The following is a 22,436-nucleotide window of genomic DNA, read 5'->3' as shown; positions in this document are numbered from 1 at the left end:
CAAAGGCACCTTGGCTGCCATTAGGTATCAGGATGAAATCCTTGGACCCATTGTCAGACCCTATGCTGGTACAGTGGCTCCTGGTGCACGACAATTCCTGGCCTCATGTGGTGAGAGTATGCAGGCAGTTCCTGGAGGATGAAGGAATTGATACCATTGACTGGCCACCACACTTTCCTGACCTAAATCCAATAGAACACCTCTGGGACATTATGTTTTGGTCCATCCAATGCCACCAGGTTGCACCTCACTGTCAAGGAGCTCAGTGATGCCCTGGTCCAGATCTGGGAGGAGATCCCCCACAACACCATCTGTCATCTCATTAGAAGCATGCACCGATGTTGTCAGGCATGTATACAAGAACACAGGGGCCATACAAAGTGCTGCATACAATTTTGAGTTGCTGCAATTAAATTTTGGCAAAATGGACTAGCCTGCCACATAATTTTTTCACTCTGATTTTTGGGCGTCTTTGAATTCAGGGCTCTGTAGGTTGATCATTTTCATTTCCATCAAACGATGTGGCATCCTTTCGTTCTAACACATTACCCAGTCTATATCAGTATAGATATCCAGGAGGATTTCTTTTTCCCATTGAGATCTGATGTGTTCCTTTAATTTTTTTGAGCAGTTTATATATATATATATATATATATAAATATAATAATATATAAAATATAAAAATATATATATATATATACACACATACATATACAGTAATCCCTCCTCGATTGCGGGGGTTGCGTTCCAGACCCCCATGATAGGTGAAAATCCTCGAAGTAGAAACCATATGTTTCTATGGTTATTTTATATATTTTAAGCCCTTATAAACTCTCCCACACTGTTTATAAATATTCCCCGCAGAGTTATACAGCATAATCCCTTTGTATTATATTAGGTAATCTTATATTAGGTAAGATTCATTGAAATTATGTATATAAACACACTGTTTATATACAGTAAAACCTAAATATTATTTTAAAGATATTGAGTGTCTCCGATATCACATATGTTACAGCCATTACGATAGACATGCCACCAGCAATAAATACGTACAATGCAACAAAAATAGTATACAGTAAATGTGTGTGTACAGTGACACTTAACGTACGTACATGTACTAAGTACTGTAAGTAGAAAATTAATTATGGTTACTCACCAACACTTGTCCGATAATAATGAGTTTAATTTTACTGCACAACAAAGGAGAGCGTTACAGCTCTTCCAAAGTAGCCACTTCAGGCGATTGTGAAGCACTGCCGTTGTTCTTCTTCTGGCAGTCTTCAATCCAAATCCCTAAAGCAGATTCCATCCAGACTACTGCCTTATTACATCCACTTACAACTTGTTTTGCACCCTGGTTAAAAGGACACTGCGGCCGTAGATCTTATATTCCTTTCCTACTTTTTAAATAAAAACAATCGTAGCCTTCAACAAATCCAAAACGTTTACCTTTTCGGCAATCGTTAACATCTTCCGTTTGTGCTTGGACACGGCCCCTGAAGCAGTAGCAGATCGTTTTGGAGCCATAATGAAGGGCTTGACTATGCACAAAGATAAACACAAAAGAGCACAACTCTTTACACAGCGAAACATGTTGATGCTAAATGAGCGAGACGAGACTTCCTGGTTAACACTGCATTCAGCACGCAGGAACTTAACTGCGTGCTCTGATTGGTTAGTTTCTCAGTCAGGAGAACTTAACTGCGTGCTCTGATTGGTTAGCTTCTCAGTCATCCGCCAATAGCTTCCCTTGTATGAAATCAACTGGGCAAACCAACTGAGGAAGCATGTACAGGAAGTAAAAAGACACATTGTCCCCAGAACCCGCGAAGCAGCGAAAAATCTGCGTTATATATTTAGTTATGCTTTCATATAAAATCCGCGATAGAGCGAAACCGCGAAAGTCAAAGCACGATATAGCGAGGGATTACTGTATACACATACAGTACAGGCCAAAAGTTTGGACACACCTCATTCAATGTGTTCTTTATTTTCATGACCATTTACATTGGTAGATTCTCACTGAAGGCATCAAAACTATGAATGAACACATGTGGAGTTATGTACTTAACAAACAAAGGTGAAATAACTGAAAACATGTTTTATATTCTAGTTTCTTCAAATTAGCCACTCTATGCTCTGATTAATTTTTTACTCTCTCTTGGCATTCTCTCGATGAGCCTCAACAGGTAGTCACAGATAGTCACCTGAAATGGTTTTCACTTCACAGGTGTTCGGTGAATGAGGAGGTGTGTCCAAACTTTTGGCCTGTACTGTATATGTATATATATATATATATATATATATATATATATATATGTATATATATATATATGTATATATATATATATATATATATATGTATATGTGTATATATATATATATATATATATATATATGTGTATATGTATATATATATATATATATATATATATATGTGTATATATGTATATATATGTATATATATGTATATATATATATATGTATATATATATATATATATATATATATATATATATATATATATATATATATATATATATATATATATATACATATATATATATATATACATATATATATATATATACACATATATATATATACATATACATATATATATATACACATATATACATATACACATATATATATGTATATATATGTGTATATGTGTATATATGTATAAGTGTATATGTAAGTATGTATGGACCTACCCTGATCAGGATCACCAGTCCATTGTAGGGGCCACTGTCACATGAATCATGCAAACTCTTAACAAAGACTAAATTCAGATTTCAAACCCAGAATGCTGGACCATAGAGTTAACAGTGCTGCTGACCACTAAACTACCATGTGTTTTTTTTATCTATATGCTCAAACTTTATAATATATAGACAATATAAATATTGTCTTTTTAACTCTTATGCCTCACACTGAGTCGACTGCACCTTCAATTTCATTGTTCCTTTGTAAAAGTGCCAATGACAATAAATATCTATCTATCTATCTATAACCTTTATTCAGGATTAGACTGCTATGCACTCATACTCTACTTGACTCTCACAGTACTGCTGCTCTTTTCAAGCAAACTATCAGTTTATCAGTTTACTGCCTATGTCAGAAATTGGTTTTGTAAGGTTTTATGAAAGCCATATTTAGAAATTGCATAATGCAACAGATAATACAAAGAATGAGTTTTTCCAGTAACAAATGGATGATAAAGTGATAACGATTTATTTTGCAAGCATGTTTTGTTCAGAAAATATGCCCTAAATCTTATCATTTGTTTTCTCATGAATTGTTTGTAATTTATGTGAGGAATCTATTCAGATTTTCTCAAGTTACAAGACGTATAGTTAAACTAAAAGGATGAAAGCTGCTTTATTATAATGTTTTATAGCTATACTGTATTCCAACTTCCACTACATTTTCTCTTTTTCTCTGTTTCATAGGCCATTTTCCTGTCGAGGTACAGGAATTTTCTGCTGCAGTGTTAACATTTGTGATGTAGAGTCTATGGAAATGCAGAAAAAATGCATTGAATATGTATACAGTAATAACTACAACAACAATGAATTATACACTTGTTGAAGGGAAACAAATAACATTCAGTGGTGCTGCAGTTAGAAAGATCAATGCATTCTGCAATCATGTATATTTGGAATGGTTATTAGAGATTGGTTTCATTAAGGATTTCACTTTTTGGTAACACTTTTGGACCTCATCATACAGATTTTACCGAAACTTGGCATGCTGATTTGGTCATAGAGTAACCCATGGAACAGAAATTGCTTGTTGCTTGTTTTGGATCAATGTAGGAGATTTAAGTTAAGAACATTTGAACTTATTGGCCTTAGCCTTAGTAAATAGATAGCCTCTAAGATAGCCTTAGTAAAAAACTGACCAGTTTTAATGTATAGATTTTTTCGCTATTCAACTTTTAATATTCTAATCACTGATAACAGTGATTTTTTTCATTCTAAAGATATCATAGTGTTTACACAAAATATAGAGTTGGAAAAGAGGTTAAAAATAAGGGAGGAACTGCAAATTGGGTATAATGTGACAGAGCTTTTACACTGTCTTAAAATTTTACAGTGAAAACTAGACAACAGTGGATGAAATCCAGATTACCCAAATTAAAACTAAGTGGCTGGGTAATACCTTGTTTTAAATTCAGCTTCTTTCTGCTGTTCCTGTGCATGTCTTTGAGTGATTCTGCTTTCCTCCTTAGAGTCAAAACACATGTTGTTAGGTAGACTGTTGAATCTAGAAAGATGCTGTAGTAATTGTCTATGGATAAAAGTAAATTAAATTGAGAGACTATTCAGTCAGTTTTTGCTTAGAGGCAAAGCTGCAATTAAGGCTGAATTATGTTGGCAATGTTTAAGTAAATACTGCAGCAAGACCTGAATAAGAAAGAGCTTTTCAAATTTGTATATACAGGTAGTCCCCAGGTTATGGACATCCGACCTACGACTTACGAACGGGCCGCATCTGCGATGCATGTGCCTCAGTAACTGCCGCTCTGTCATCTTCGGCCTGGGGATGCTGCAAGTGCTGGCTGGACAGAGGCTGGAGGGGGGCGATTTCACTGCTCATGCAGTGTAGTGTCCCTCGGGTGGCTCCCGGCGGTAAGCGGTTTCACTGCCCGTCCACCACACACGTCTACCCCGTTCGTTCTCGGTGGGCGGCTGTTAATGCTGCAAACGGTGACCCGGTTGTGGCTGAACGGAGGCCATTGAGGGTGAACGGGGTGGTAGCATTGTAGTGTGCATTGGATGGTTGCCTATTGAATAGGGGCGATTCACTACCCGCCTTTGGCAGCACAGTGTTTGTTCTCAGTGGGCGGACGCTGCAGGCAGCATACTGTAGTGGAGGTGACCGTGAGGTGGGCTGGTGATAAACTGCCCGTCGATGCCCCTATTCATTCTCAATAGCAAACCTGCTTGTACTGTTACATACATAGCAGGAAGTTGTCTCTTGTCAGTACATCATACGTGTTGACGACTGGTGCCTTCCTGCTGTGATAACGTGTAGAGTGCTGTGCAGAAGAGCTCATCTTAATCTTTTGTCTTCACCCTTCAACAATGTCTCTGAAACACAAATCTGATGCAAGTGCTGGTGATACAGTAAAGAAGAGAAAAACCATCACCATTGAAAATAAAGTAGAAATAATAAAAAGGTCAGAGAGGGGTGAAACTCCATCATTCATTGGCAGAACACTTGGTTACAGTTGGTCAACAATAGCATTTATTACATTTATGTACCTGTTCCGACTTACATACAAATTCAACTTAAGTACAAACCTACAGTCTCTATCTCGTACGTAACCCTGGGACTGCCTGTATACTGGATATATACCATATATATAACACACAAACTATTATTAATTAAGGCTTGTATTTCAAGGCTTTTAATTTTTTGAGCAGGGAATAACACAGTTATAATTATAGTACTTATAAGAACAGAGAAATATGTGGAATACTATTGATGTTCGTAAGTACGAAGCTAATATTAGGATGATACAATATTAATTGCCCTTTTTCATTATGTCTGGAGTTTTAAACTTCCAACTAAGTACAAGTCAAGTCAAGTTGGGGATCATGAACTTGTACAGTGCATTTCCACACCCACTACACAGCGAAACAACTCAGGATCCTGGTTTGCAACCCTCCAGGCAGACATGCGGTCCAGTCCCACCCTCCGGAAGTGACCCTCTTATCTGCCGCAGCCAGGTGTTACGTGGGCGACCCCTTGGCCTTGTCCAGCCACTCAGGTCCCCAACAATGAGGATCTTACAAGCTGGATTACCCTCAGTGAAATGTGCCACATGGCCGTAGTGCCGTAACTGCTGCTCCCTCACAATGCAGGTAATGTTCCTCATTCGGGACTTCATGAGCAACCACTCATTTGACACAAAGTCAAACCAACGGTACCCAAGAATTTTCTGGAGAGACACAGTACCAAAGGAGTCCAGTCTTTGTCTCAGGTCACTGGATAGCGTCCATGTCTCACAACTATATAGCAAGACAGGAAGCACCAGGACTCTAAAGACTTGGACCTTCGTCCTTTTGCATAGATATCGGGAGCGCCACACTCCCCTTTCCAGCAACCTCATGACCCCCCATGCTCTCCCAATCCATCTACTGACTTCATAGGAAGAGCCACTAGAGACATGAATGTCACTGCCAAGGTAAGTAAATCTCTCAACAAGGTCAACACTCTATCCACAAACAGACACACTGCTGATGGCTGTGCCCAAGAGGTCATTAAAGGCCTGGATAACTAAGTACAATGCGTATAAAATATATTCTCCCCTTTGAAGTTTTTACATTTTTATTATTACAGTATAAAACTTTGAATCACATTAATTATAATTTCATTTGTAACTAATTTAGACCACTTTGCAGAGACTTTTTTTTCACTTTTTACATTAAAGAATCTTTCTTTTTGTGCTGATCAGTGTCAAACAGGCCAAATTAAATCCTCTGTGATTATTCAATGTTATATTTAAATAGAATTTTAAAATTTCCAAGATTATGAATACTTTTTATAGGCACTATAATTGTGCAGGAGCAAGTCAGACAATAAAGAGCAATGCAGGATAGATAAGGTTTGTTAAGGGGTACTGTTAATGCAATCTGTTTAAATTGCAGAGTATAGAAGAAGGCAATGGAAAATTAAAAGGAAATCAAAAGATGTTTGTATGTTTTGAGGCAATAATATGAAATGAATACACAACTTAACACATAAGAAATGGATAGATTGTTGTGGTAATGGTATGATTTTTCTAATGTAATAAGTTGCACAAAGTTCAGAGGCCTTTTTTATCAAAATTATTATTAATAAGGGATTGTTTTATTTGATACATACTATTAATAGAATATTCAAAGTAGTAATAATATTTGGAAATAATATGTAATTTGTAAAATTTGTATATTAATTCTTTGTATGTAATGTTAGGTAGATGGGGTAAAGGAATAAACAATTTTGACATGATTGTAATCCTGAATCAAACAGTCTGCAATGAATTGTCCACTTGCTGAATATTTTAAGTTGATCTGCTAAGCATGATCGCAACCGGCTTGCACTGACTAGTTGATTGAGTGATCATTACAGTTTTCTGATCATCACTGCTTGTGGATACATGTGTGCGACCACTTCTGGTTCTGGAAGCAAAGGACCCTATATCCCGAATCCGTTTTAGGGTCGTATGCATCACCCCAAGAGAGATGGGATGCAGTAATTTGTTGGTAGGAATGTCCTTCATTCGTAAGAGCAGCACCCTGCATACGAACTTCCAATTATTAATTTCCTATTAAAAACTACTTTAATCAGAAAAAAATTTGAACAAAAAATACACTCATCCATTTCTTAAAGCTTTTATTAGTACTACAGTGCACATGTAGTACATAAATAAATTAAAATACATCTTGCAACAATGTACTAATGAAATTAATTCTACAATAGTAATAGTCATATACATACTCAAAATAACATACATTACAGTCTACCTGTTTGTTGTTTTTAGTAAAAAATTAATGTAATAAATCAGTGGGTAAACAATATGGCATTTCTAACAGTAATTAATCAGAACAGTGTAATAGAAATCAAACTAGTCCATAATAGCCAAAATGAAGTTGACATTTTATGTCATCATGAAAAGCAAATATCAGCTGTGTGTTCACAAACATTTGCAACTGTATAATGTGGTTTTTATTATAAATATTATACATACAGTAATGCTTTATACTGCATTATGTAACCAAGAATGGGTTTAGCGTTATCACCCAGCACCACTCATACCTTAAGTATAATAAGAACTAATGCTTACACATTACAAATTTTGATGGATTACAGGAGTCCAAATATAGAAATTGTCTAGGAAAATAGTTCTTTTAGTTTGGTTAGTTTTGCATTTAAAAACACAAGTACTTTTTCATTTACCAAACAGTTCTTGCTTAGTAACCAGTCTTAACAACTAAAGAGCTAATTATCAGCTTCAAGCTTGCTTTCTACTTCCCTTTGGAGGTACCTGCTGATCAAGTTTCCTTCTCTTTAAGAACTGTTTTCACAAGCAACTTGTTTTTCAAATGATGCAAATTAGCATTTTTAATTGAGTGTATGTTGTTATATTATTTTTCTTTCAGCAAAAGACAGATGTAGAGAGTCTGTGCAAATTGATAGTTTTGAAGTGTATTGATTAATGAATGAATAAGCTTTGTAGGTGTGAAACAGAGTTTTTTCCCCCTCAATGCACAAGGGGATAAACCTTTTAGTGAATTTGTTTTCACCTTCATCAACATGTCAATGCAGTAGTATAGTTTCTCATGATACTGTGCACAGCCATATGATTTCCAAATTTTAGTGTTGCACATTTTTCAAAAGTTGAAAGTTATTAATGCTGAAAGGCTTAATCATAATATATTCAAATTAATACTTGCCTGAATATCTTTACTGTAATTAGAAGTCAAGCAAAATGACACCTTCTGTTGCCTAACAAACGGACATGCAGAATTTAATTGCATCTTACCAAAGGAAGGAACCTTAGCTGCCTCGAAAGCTGGCATATTGTAGTCTGTTCAGTTAGCCAATAAAAGGTTTCATTTTGTTTAATTTTTCATTGCATCCATAATGGCTAATACGGTACAACACCCTACTGTCTTTACTATAAAAATGTAAGCTTATTAAACTTAATGAAACATCTTAATTTATGGGGATAAAGTATTGTGGATGTTTACATTCATTTATTTCCATTTACTGCAGAGTACATACTGTATTTCGGGAAATCTAGAAGATTGATGGCTTTTCAGTGTAATAATGCAATGTATCTTTGGTTTAATGTGTAAGGCCTTGTGGGAATAAACTGTATATTTTTGTTCTTTATGTTTGAGAATAGCAGTTGTTAATTTTGACATAATTTCACAGTAGTGGGCAGATTTTTTTTAATCTTATAATTGTAACTTCCTCCGTTTTATGAAACCATTATGCATGAGTATCTTTATAGTTCATAATGCCAATTTTCTGAAAAAATCTTACAAATAAATTCCTGCCCTGCCAAAATAAGTCTGCATGCCAATAGTGTAGTGCATGCAATCACAGTTTGTTTGTCCTTCCCCACTTTAAGCCCATCTGGAAAAAACACCAAACACATTGTGACACCAAGGCTGTCTGAAAGGCACTTAAACATTTTTGTCCAAAATGATGTTAATTTGGTGCAGGCCCAAAACATGTGACCCAGTGAAGCTGGGACTTGACTGCAGCGTTCGCAGGTTGCATCTTGACCTGGGAATATTTTGGACAGTTTTAAGTGAGACATGTGCTCGATATATAATTTTGACTTGAATAATTGTATGCTTTGCGCATATGGAACTTGAGTGAATTTTCTGCATTGCTACCTTCCACTCCTTTTCTGATATATTGATTAAGAGATCTTTTTCCAATTGTCTTCTTGGATCTTTGAAAGTGAGGGACTGTAAAATAATTTTATATATTGCAGAGATGGTGTCTAAGTCCACAGCATGGAGGCGGGTGCAAGATGAGGAAAATCGGGCAGGTTCTGTTTAACAAAGTTCCTAATTTGAAGATAGTGAAAGAAATGTGTAGCTGGAAAGTTAAATTTGGATTGTAATTGTTCATAGGATGCAAAGATGTTGTCTATATAAAGATCTCTAAGCAATTTAATCCCAAATCTTTTCCAGATATTAAAAACTGCATTAGTTTGTGAGGGTTGAAAGAGGTGGTTCTCTTGCAGAGGTGCCACAGATAAAAGATTCTCCATCTTAAAATAGTTTCTGCATTGGTTCCATATTCTGAGTGAGTGAAGCACAATTGGGTTATTAGTATATTGGCGATAACTTACATTTGTTGGGGCACAGAGCAGGGAATATAAAGAAGTACTGCAGGATTTTACTTCTATTGCGGACCAAGCCTGTGTATGTTCATCTATTTGTGTCCAGGTTTTTATAGCTTGTATGTTTGCTGCCCAGTAATAAAACTGAAAGTTAGGTAGAGCCATGCCACCTTCTGCCTTAGGTCTTTGTAGGGTCACTCTTTGGATACGTGGATGTTTTGAGTTCCAAATAAATGAGGTTATTGTTGAATCTAATTGCTTAAAAATGATTTATTAATGTATACTGGAATGTTTTGAAATAAAAAAAGAAGCTTAGGAAGAATATTCATCTTAACAACATTAATTCTTCCAGCTAGAGTGAGATGAAGGGTTGACCATCTATGTAAGTCTTGCTTAATTTTTTCCATACAGACGGCAAAATTTTGTTGATAAAGAGCTTTGTGTTTACTTGTAATGTTAACCCCTAGGTATTTAAACTGATCTGCAATGATAAAAGGTAGGGTGTTCAATCTAATATTATATGCTTGAGAATTCACTGGAAAGAGTACACTTTTATTCAAATTAATTCTGAGACCAGAGATCTTTTGAAATTCTGTGAGTGCTGCTAAGACTGCAGGCACAGAATTTTGTGGGTCTGATATATACAGTACCATATCATCTGCATATAGAGAAATTTTCTGTTCCAGTCCCTCTCTGATAATCCCCTTTATCTGATAAGCATTTCAACAGTGAACCGCCAGTGGTTCAATGGTGATTGCAAATAGCAGTGGTGACAAGGGGCATACTTGTCTGGTACCTTGTTCTAGTTTAAAGTAGTCTGAACAAATGTTGTTAATACAGACTGAAGCTTCTGGATTGGTATACAGTAGTTTGATCCATGCACAAATGTTCGGGCCAAACCCAAATTTCTCTAATGTAGTGAAAAGGTATTTCCATTCAATCATGTCAAATGCTTTTTCTGCATCCAATGATAATAATATTTCTGGGGTGTTTGACATTACTTGTGAGTATATTACATAAAACAGGCGTCGAAGATTGGAAGATAAGTGTCGACCCTTGATAAATCCAGTTTGATCTTGTGATATTATCGAAGGCAGCACTTTCTCCATCCTTCTAGCTATGATTTTTGAGAGTATTTTAACATCATTATTCAAAAGTGAAATTGGTCTGTATGATGCACATTGTAATAAGTCCTTATTTTGTTTAGGAAAGACGGTGATTAATGCTTGGTGAAAAGTTTGAGGTAGAATTTGATTGTCTCTAGCTTCTGTAAATGTTGCTAATAAAAGGGGAGCTAGCTAAGTGGAGAATTTCTTATAAAATTCTACAGGGTAGCCATCAGGGCCTGCTGCTTTCCCGCCTTTAAGTGACTTTATAGTATCTAGTAATTCTGATAGCGCCAAAGGTTTATCGAGTTCCTCCGCACTAAAAGTATCAGTTTGTGGTATCTGTAATGTATCCAGAAATGCATTAGATTGTGTTGTCTTCTTTAAACCCAGTAGAATATAAGGATTTATAGTAGTCTCTAAATGTGTACATTATGTTTTTATGGTCAATGATTTCATCTCTGTTCGTGTTGGTGATTACTGGGATTGCATTGCGAACTTCTTGCTTATGGATTTGTTGAGCTAAAAGCTTATTAGCTTTCTCTCCGTGTTCATAGTAATGATGTCTAGATTTATAAATTAGTTGTTCAGTTTCTTTAGTTGTCAAGAGGTTGAGTTCTGAATGCAGAGCCTGCCTTTTCCTATGTAGAGCCTCGCTTGGATGCCTGGCATGTTCTTCATCTATTTTAGTAATTTTGCTTCTTAGCTCTGATACTTTCTTGGTTTCTAATTTATTCCTGTGGGAAAGATATGAAATAATCTGTCCTCTTAAGAAGGCCTTAAGAGTTTCCCAGAGTATTCCTGCAGACACCTCTGAGGATCTATTTGTCTCTAGGAAGAAGCTGATTTGTTTGGATATAAATTCTGTACAGTTCTCGTTTGTTAATAGAAGCGGGTTAAGACATCATCTGCGAGGTGAGTGTGTGGGGCATAATGACTTTAGCTCCAAGATCAGAGGTGCATGGTCGGAAATAACAATAGCATCGTACTTGCAAGATTTAATCGTAGGCAAGAAATTATTATCTATAAAGAAATAATCAATTCTTGAGTAGCAATGATGTACTGGTGAGTAGAACGAATATGTTCTTGAGTTTGGGTTTAGAAACCTCCAGGGGTCTGATAAGTTGTGGTCAGTTATAAACTGTATAATTGTCTTAGCTGTGTTAGATGTCATCCCCCCTGCGACAGGAGTCCTGTCTAAGAGTGGGTTTAAAACACAATTAAAGTCCCCAGCCATTATAATTTTATGAGTGTTCACATTGGGAATGGATGCAAATACATTTTTCATGAATTCCTTATCATCGACATTAGGTGCATAAACATTTATCAAAATCACTTTACAATTAAATAAGTTGCCCATGACAATCACATATCTCCCTTCAGGATCAGATACTACATCTGATGCTACAAATGAGACTGTTCTATGTATGAAAATTCCCACTCCTCTAGTTTTCTTTGTAAAGCTAGAATGGAACATTTGGCCAGTCCAGTCTTTTTGCAGCCGGAACTGATCCTTGCTTAGTAAGTGGGTCTCCTGTAAAAATACTATTTTAGCGTTTAAACCTGTTAGGTGAGAGAATACTTTCTTTCTCTTTAATTCGGGATTCAGTCCTTTAACATTCCAGCTCACAAAGTTGACTGTCCAATCATGGAGACGTTGATTCTGAATTTTTGATGTCATTTTATAGTCTTAACTGGAAGTGAGACAGCTTTAACCTTAATTTCCAATTTCCCCACAAGCTATTGCCATGCAGCCTATTGTTACGTTGATAGTTGTAATTATAAGGGTTAAAAGGATAGATTAGATATAGCCTGCTCTCTTTCTCTCCCCCCATTTTTCCTCCCCACGTGAGGCTGGACCCCACTTCACAGAATCCGGTCCTCTGACATACCTAGAGACAGAGCACGTCCAAACCAAAACAATCACTCCAGCAGCGGTGTTTGAGGATTAAAAGTAGAGATATCTATTGCCAATAAAGTCTAAATACTATATGCCTAAATATAATCATTAACAAACTATAAGCATAAAATATAATCTTCAGCAATCTTAAAACCCAGGGAATGGTGTTAAAAAGTGGTCCAGGATAAGCATAGTAAATCCAAATGCAATAATAACAGTAACAATAAACCAAGGGTATGATGTTAAACAGTCTCCTTTAGGGCAGTAAAAAAATTATTAATTTCTTCCACACACACGTCTATAACTGTAAGTAAAACATAAATAGAAAGCGTTTAAGTAATGAAAAGGATGTATAATTATAATACCCGTATCATTACAAGTGGATCAGACAGCAGGTGATATCTACAGTACTTGCCATGCCATGACAGGATGCGACTCACTATTGTGTTTCAAAAAAGTGTTGGGATCAGCTTCCTTAATTCCTTTTTTGCTTCCTCCTTGCTGGAGAAAACGTGGTATCGGCCATGAAAATGCACTTTCGGTTTGGCAGGATACAAGAGGCTGTATTTGATATCGGCTTTCCGTAACCGCTGTTTAATGTTGTAGAAGGCTACACGTTTAGCAGCTGTTGCGGGAGAGAAATCCGGGAAAATATGGATGTGGTTATTTTTAAATATAATCTCTTGCTTGTGTCTGAGAAGTTCCATCACATCTAGCTTAGTAATCTCTCGAAGCGGATAATAAAAGACCTAGGTCTAAAGGTATTTGATCCATGTATGCAATAAGCTGCTGCTATCTCGGTATCTGATTTAAATTCTTCTCCAGTTATTTTAGAGAATAGTTCAACTGCGAATTTCACTGGGTTTGGACTTTCAAGATTCTCAGGTAGAACTTTGATTCTAATATTATTCCTTCTACATCCATCTTCCCGAGCAGCAAGTCTGTCTCCGAGTTTCTTGCATTCAGAATTCGCAGTTGTAGCTTTTCCATTGGCGTTAGATGCCAATTGTTCCGCTGTTTCAATTCGGGCTGTGAATGTCCGCTTAACGTCATCCAACTGATCAGCAAATTTCTTCAGTTTAGACATATTTTCTTGGATGTGTTACTCAATTTTCCCCAGCATACCTTTACAGGTCGCGTCAAAACGATTGTATAGACGCATTTCCAGGTCTTTATTATCTTTCTTCTTCTTTTTCTGAATGTCTTTCTTAAACTCACTTATGGCTGCGGCCAATGTTGTGATCATTTCCTTCAGTTCGGAGAAATCGTTTCGGCTTTCGTGCTTCGCAGGTGGAGTGGCAACCCCGGTTACAGCCCATGTTTCACACTCGTGAGGAATGAATGAAAGCACGCACGGCAAGGCGATTTCTAGCTTCAAGTGATCTACTGGAATCAGCAAGCTCTCGTGACCTGCATCACTTGCACCTTCACTCCCATTTTCGCTCCCGACTGGAGAATTTTCAGTGGAGCAGGGTCCTGGGAAGTCTATGCATTCACCTGCCTGTTCCAGGTCAGTCTCTGAAAGGCCGTACCTCGCACTTGGGCTTGATGTCTGTCTAGTCTGGTTCTTTCTGACCTCCTTTCTTGTTACTCATGTTTATGTATTGTAGTGGAAACCCCTCGGGTCGGGTAAATATAGGATACCTCAAAATAATAAGAAATAAGTGAAAAAAGTAAAGCCGCTGCTAACGGAGCTCCGCTTCAGACATCCATCTCCCGTAACTGACGAGACCAACTCGGACATTTTTTTTAATATGTTGACTTTTCCCCTGAATTTCAACTGTTTCTTTTTTTGTAAAACGTAGCTTTGTCTTTTTAACCTTAAGATAGTTAAATTGTGCTTTCTGTTACCAGGCCTGTTTTCAAATTTATGATTTTATGATTGATTTTTCGGGTTTCAAGACCCAACTTATGCGCGAGTATACACAGTATGTTTTTGTATGTATATTGGTTCCTGGTTTGCAGCAAATGCAATCGTGATAGGTTCCTGCAAACCCTGCATTGGTTAAGCTAGTTAGATAATATATATATCATTTGATGGACAGCTATAGCCATGTCTACTACTTTCAGTTGGTGAATGGGAGATTAGTTTTCGTATTTCTAACTCCTTCATTCAGATGTACAATACTTTAATTTTTTAACATCATTGTATCCCAGCATCCTTTTCTCAAAACATGCACAAATCATATTATTTCCAAACTAATTACGTAATAGTATAAAATTACAAAAACTTTTTTTTTTTCCCTTGAAAAAGTATTTTCAATCTTTATTGAATTAAACATTTCAGGATTCCTAAATAATAGGTGCCATTCCTGTATTCCTCACTGAAACTCATGACAATTTATTATAATAAACCTTACATGTTTTTTGCAAACAGCTCTGAAAATTCTTTTTGCAATTCAACATCTTGCATCTGGAATTTATTAAACTCCTGCTGCTATAATTTTCAAATGGATATTGGCTCTTTTTCCAATCTAAAATCGAACCTTATTTTCATTAGACACATTAAAAGAGGAGATTCAATGTTATCATTAAATTGTATAGATCAGCTAGTGTAAGCGGTTTGGGTAGTTTTTAGGATAATACGCAAAAGTTTTCCCTCTTGCTTTTAGAAGAATTAGATCACTGTAATAACTGTAGTATTAACAGGGATTAAGAGGATTGCTTATTCAACAACATTCATTTAGAATGTAATGTCTTTTATGAAATATTCTGTCGGTTCCAGAGTGACATCTTAATATTTATAGAGGTTTTGAATGTGTTAGTGATGATGCCTTTTGCAGTGCTGTATACATCATTATGATTAAATGCTTCTTGTTGCTGTCTCATAAATTACAGACTCTCTTCTCTAATCCTATTTTGACAGGTTGCTAATACAAGTCATATAGTACTTGTATTAAAAAAGGAAAGAAACGAGCAATCAACACTTCTCATCCTATCATCTGTATTTCTCCCACATACCCACTCAAATAAGAAAAAAACAGATCATTTTGTGTTCTTTAAAAACTTACATTGCTTGTAAGAGAAGCCCACTTATCTACCCACTAATACACTAATCTAATATAGTACTAAAGTTTTGACTAGTCAGGGGTTAAACACATTGGTTATTGAGAATAATTATTAATAATATACAAAAACTATTTTAAATGCAACAAAGCAGTGTGATCTTATTTGAGGAGTTACATACCTTATATCAATCTGATTTAGTGACATAATATATAACTTTTATCTCTGGATGTATTTGACTTTATAGATTAGGTTTAGCCTTTTTTATTTAATTGATCCTCTGGGAGACTAGCTTTAAATTCTTATGTAACGCATATACTGTGGATTAAGAAAGTATTTCAACCCCTTCACTTTCTATATACTTTCTTTTTTACATATACCGTATATCTTCTAGTAGTGGCCGGCTTCTTATTGATGCCCGTTTCCAATAAATGGCAGGTTTGAAGAGATGTCGCGACAAATAGACGCCGGTCTCCAACAGTAGCCAATCTCCTTTAAGCGCCAGTCTGTGGTAAACGCCGATCTCCAATGACCCACCGCCTTTTTCGTATGCTAATCCTTTTTTCGTACCACCTGGGCTACTGCCCTCCTGCAGTGAATCATACGGTAGGTACCTTTTCATGTCAAAAATGTTTTGTCATCGGATGCTATCGAGGAAGCGAGAAAGTCAAAAAGAAATTTCTTTGTGTACATTTTGCCCTTTCGTCTTCACGTCAATCATAACCCCACAGGGAGGGCAGAGGTGGCGGGAAGAACATGAAAATGCCATCTTCGACATGTTAATCCTGATAAAACTGATTACTGCGCGACAACAAGCAATGGGAGTACCTGTATTGCCATCACAAGAAGAGGAAGATGAAGAACTCGCAAATAACAAAGCACTCATTACCTATTCAGACGACGAGTAGATGGTAAGTTCTGTACTTTTATTGTATCTTATCCAGTCTCATGTCGTAATGTATACGTATATGCGTGAGTTTGGAGCTTATTGCATTTCCTTATGTTCCGCATGGGAATTGTCGGGCTGATGAGCGCTTTCGTGCGAAATTCGGACTGGTGCAGGCCGTGTTTTTCATGCTTACGGTAGTACCGTACTGTATACTGCTTTAATAAGACCGTACTGCTGTACTGATAATTTCATTAAATCCTGAAATGTTCATCCGGTGTTGTTGCCTACATTTTGTGACTGTAAATACGGTACCATACCGTATTTTACTCAATCAATCAATCAACATTTATTTGTATAGCACATTTTCATACAAAAAAATGTAGCTCAAAGTGCTTATGTAGCTTACTGCCAAATGAACCCCGTTTACCCATTACCATTCCGTCTGTGAGGCGAATAATAGCCGGTCTCCAAGAACCGCCGGTCTCTTTTAAACGCCGGGCCATCCAAATAATTTTTTAATAAACGCCGGGGCTACTATTGGAAGATATACGGTATACATACTTTTTTCATTTTTTTTTTTTACATGCGTACTTTTAAATATACTACATGCATTCTTTTCTTTTCACATACTTTTCACTTTCTGCATACATTTTTTTTAAAGATTAAATTTTAAATGTATAATTTTGCCATTTTTGCCCATCAGTATACTGTCTATAGCCCATAATGATTAAGTAAAAATATTTTTACAAAAGAGTGCAGATTTGTTAAAAATCAAAAACTGGAGTCTCCCATTCTTAAAAGTATTCAGACCCTTGCTGTGGCTCTCCAAATTTTACTTATGTGCATCCTGTTTCCTTTCATTATCCTTGATGTGTCTAAAACGTGATTGGAGTCCACTGGTGACAAATTCAATTGACTGGACATAGTCAAAAAGGCACACATGTACCTGTGTACTGTAAGTAACGTTCATCATTTCACCTTTTACATTTCAGGACCAAGCCATGAAGTCCAAGGTACTCCCTGTAGACCTTTAGAGATCATATTGTGGTGAGACATACATCACGGCAAGGGTTTAAAACCATTTCTAAAGCTTTGAGTGTTTCCAGGAGCACAGCCATCTCAATAATAGTGAAATGGAAAAGGTTTGGGACCAGCAGAACTCTACTTAGAGTTGGCCATCTGGCTAAACATAGTAACTGTGCAAGAAAGGCATTAGTCCTCCCTTGACTAAGGTTATGTTTCAGTACTATGTCAGCCTGAAGATACTTTTGCAAAAACAGCAACCTTGAAAAATAGAAAACAGATACCACTTCTCAGTTGGCTCACCTCTTGACTGGCAAAATTTGTATATTTGGATGATTGTCATGTATGCTGTAAAATCATTTGTGAACAAGAGAGTCAAACGTTGAATATTTGGGATGACATATATGGCCCCATTATGTCTGGAGATGAGCTAAATTACATTTCACTTATCCTCAGTGCCATATATAGGCATAAACTGAACAACAGACAGCTTAGGGCCTCACAAAATTTGAGATTTTCTTTTGTTTGCTTTCAGTTTTTTATGGTTTGTATGTATACTGTAGTTTTAAATATGTAATCAGTAAATGCATTCATTTGAAAATAATTTGTATGTTTCACTTTAAATACTTTGCTATTAAATAATTAAAAGGAATATATATGTTTTAAAACGTTTTGAAGCAACCCAGGGTCTTGTTTTGGTACACACCTGTAAAACCTTCTGGTGTTTTTTTTAACAAGAGGCCTCCAGGCTTTATATAGCTTGGGGTCTCACCAAGTATAAATACTGTATGTCACTGAATATCCTCGTATAAGTAGCTAAGCATAGAATGTATAAAGTTTGCCTTTGTTACAGAGACAAATATCTAGTTCCATAATCAAAGAATTCTTTAAAACATCAGGCTATCAGACTGCTGATCAGAATCAAAAAGCCACATTAAATCTACTGGGATTCACTGTTGTATAACAGTGAAATGTGAAAACTTCCAAGGAGGTAAATACTTTCTGAGGGTGCTATAAACTAGTGTGTCTGTAAACTGTGCTGGTGCTTTCAAATTCCTAGAGGCAAATACACTGGAAATTAAATGCAATGTTTTTCATTAACAGCGGAAATTTGGGGGACTTGGTTTATATTCTCATGATCGCAATCGGACACAGAAATGCCAAAGTGTTCCTTAAAATAAATATCCTGTATCCCGAAAATGACCAGCATATGCCAAATAACATATGTTCTCTGCTTCGGGCAGTGGGATATACTAATTCTTTTGTTGGAAGAACTTTGTGTATAAGCAAATATGTACTTTTCATTTTTCAAGGCAAGTGGCATCAGTGCACAAAGAGAAGGCAAGTTGCATACTTCAGTGTGAAACAGGTTATGATTTGAAATATTGTATGTGTAATGGTAAGTTTACAAACCTGCTGTGCAGTGCCTCACACATGTTTTGTGTACTTGGGTTTATGTTGGTAAATGACTTGATGTCAAAGACACTTTGCAGAGATTTCAAAATTCTGTTCAAAGCACCTTAAATCGAGACCAATGGGTTTGGGTTCTGATTTCCACAATGCTGAGGATCTGGACGGATTCACAGAATTGTCACAGAAACACAGATTTCAGATATAAACACAGAAGTACATGGCGTTTTGTGATTTAGGGAGGATTATGAAATTTATGAATATGAGTAATCTGGCCTTGTATTGTACAGATAATAAGTTCAGGTGTGTTTTTTTTTTTTGTGGCAAAAGCTGTTCTTCACAGAAATCCTGTCGTGCTTCTGTGTCTTTGTGCACTTATGCATACATAACGGCGTGTAGTGTATCCAGGACCTGCATGTGTAATAAAGGCATATCAAATATTTGGTTGCATGGGACCAACTGGGGAAACTATGAAAGCAACTAGCATTACTTGCTTAATAATGGCAAAACAAAGGAACATATTAATGACTGCAAATTTCAGGACACAATAATATTCCATTGATTTTTATTTATTTTATTGTAATGAATCAGGACAATGGCTTTTGTGCCTTAAACAAGGGTGTGTCTCCTCCTGGGGAACTTATTTTGTATTGAAGAGTGCAGGACAATGGTATTGATCAAACATAGCAGAGATAGCATTGCACTGCATGTACCTCCCAGTCAGTTAAGTTGACCGTGATGAGAGGAGTTCAGCAAATAAGACATTCTTTTCAAAAGAGAGTGTCACTTCATGAACTGAACACCAAGTACCTTACAATCATATACTACACTGGGAATGTGTGTTTGGGATGTAGAAAAACCAAAGAAATGCTTCAGGTTAAAGGGCAGTAGAATGTAAGGACTTTTAGTTTGGTCAATTCACATGAATGTTTACATTGCATATTGCACTTTTTTATAGTTACATTTATTTTCATAGTTATATACTTGTTATATTTTAGTTATGCCATTAACTTTAATTATTTTATTTATGAAGTTTATGCCTCTTGCTTTTATTGAACATACTGTATGTATATGAATTTGTGTAACTTTGGTAAAAAAGAAAGCAAAGTCATAGGTATAAATAATGCAAAGTGCTTTGGCACTATTGTTTGTTATTTAGTTGATTACACAGCCTTAGAATAAAATTGTTAAAAATCAGATAAAAAAATAAATTGAAGAAAACAGATTTTGAGGGAAAACATATAAAAACAGTGATCATAGTGCCTTACATCATATCCCTCTTATGTAATAAGCAGTTTAAAAAATGTTGAGTATAATAATGTGACTGATGGTTGTTCTCTGAAAGACACCTGTCAAAGTGAAAAAAATTATGAAATATCAATTCTGGTGAGCCTTTAATTATTTTTTGTTATTCCTTCATGGATTACAATAGGGGCTGCAGTAAAAAGTATTTTGATTTATGAATAAATTAGGTAGTTAATGTTAATATGACAACATATCCTAATGATAAATCTTTACTATCATTGATGAATTTCTAAAATGCTGGTCTGAACTGTCTCTTTTTGTTTTAAAATTAGTTTTTCACTAATAACTTGTTTTATTAAATATTTGACAAATCAAGCCTTTATATTTGCATGTTTCATATTCAGAATTCTTATTTTTAACATTTTAACAAATTATCTTTAATCATGTTGGTATAACAGAAATTATAGTGTAGGTTATAACAGCAATAAATTAATTTGAGTTAATACAGAATCATGGGCATAATTTTATTTTTTCTTCTGATTTTTTGTTACTGTTTGAAGTAGAAGGAAACATTTAACTGACTTTTTCATACATGTATTTTTATCCTTCTTCCAGGTTTTCATTTGATTCCACGCCTGTCCAGCTTTGTGCCTGAAAGCTGTCTGTTGATTGTGGTTGGTTTGCTAGTGGGTGGCTTGATCAAACTTGTAGGAGAGACATCACCCGTTCTGCATTCCCAGATTTTCTTTCTTTATCTTCTGCCACCAATCATCCTGGATGCTGGTTATTTCTTACCCATCCGTCCCTTTTCAGAAAACATTGGTACCATTTTGGTTTTTGCTGTCATTGGAACACTATGGAATTCTTTCTTTATTGGTGGATTGCTGTATGGTGTTTGTCAAATTGGTGGAAAGGACTTGGAGAAAATTGGTCTGTTGCCAAACTTGCTGTTTGGGGCAATTATCTCTGCTGTTGACCCAGTTGCTGTTCTGGCAGTGTTTGAAGAGATCCACATCAATGAGTTACTTCACATTCTAGTGTTTGGGGAATCCCTTCTCAATGATGCCGTCACTGTGGTGAGTTTTTACTGCTTTTACCTAATATATTTTGACCTTTATATCTGAGCCATTTTTGCACCAAAATGTGACTGTCATCAGTGATTTTTGTTATTTGAACTTTTTAAACTAGTTTTGTTTTTTAAATACCTAAAGCAAACTTTGATCACATATATTGTGTTCATAAAAATTACTTGTGAACACTTTGAAATCACTTTTTTTTTTGTTTGTTTTGTCCAGTTCTTTCCGATTCACCAGTACGAGAAAACACTGGCATGATAAACCATTTGATTCGTCTTGATGTCTGGTTAAACAAAACATCGATCTTTTTGGGGCTGCCCCTGATTTTTGGCCCCCAAGACCCAAAAAAACATGTTTAGGCTACTTTTGGACTGTATTCTGTGAATGAAATGAGGATCAGAAGTATAGATGTGTTTTGAGTGTTGTTTTATGCTATATTATGGTTGCTGATCATGAGTATATTGTTTGTAATACTTGATTCCTGTGATACCAGTGTTTCTAGTACTCTAAGAACCATTCCCAGAAAGTTAAAAATGACAAATTTCAAACCTACGCATATGCTGTGTTTTTTTTTTTTTTTGACTATTTCAAGGTGAGAGATTCTGAAAATTATGTTGTTTTTATTTTTTTTTATTTTTATTTATTTATTTATTTATTTATTAATTTTATTACAATCAATACATAGCAATCAAGTTTTACAAAAAAAAAGAATTATGCTAAGAACAGATCGATCCCCACCCTTGAGAGAGAGAGCAAGCCAAACGGTGTAAAATTTAAGGCTTTTAAAAATACCTAAATCAACAAATTCTCTGTGCTTTATAAAATCATTTCAAAATATTACTGATTAGATCCTGCCATGTTTTGAAAAAAGTCTGCACAGATCCTCTAACTGAGTATTTGATTTTTTCCAATTTTAAAT

The 22,436-nt window shown here is 35.8% G+C and overlaps 1 protein-coding gene across 1 annotated transcript in view; it reads left to right on the top strand.

The window, feature by feature from the left end:
• Positions 1-22,436, top strand: part of slc9a1a (solute carrier family 9 member A1a) — an 88,374-nt gene that overhangs the window by 39,197 nt on the left and 26,741 nt on the right. Inside the window, exon 2 of the mRNA XM_039739352.1 lies at positions 21,057-21,517. Within this exon, the coding sequence (XP_039595286.1) occupies positions 21,057-21,517 (461 nt within the window). The remainder of the gene's footprint in view (positions 1-21,056; positions 21,518-22,436) is intronic.

The sequence above is a fragment of the Polypterus senegalus genome, chromosome 17 (genome assembly GCF_016835505.1).
Source record: "Polypterus senegalus isolate Bchr_013 chromosome 17, ASM1683550v1, whole genome shotgun sequence".
Taxonomy (NCBI): Eukaryota; Metazoa; Chordata; class Cladistia; order Polypteriformes; family Polypteridae; genus Polypterus; species Polypterus senegalus.
This window is presented reverse-complemented; position numbering and strand designations above follow the sequence as displayed.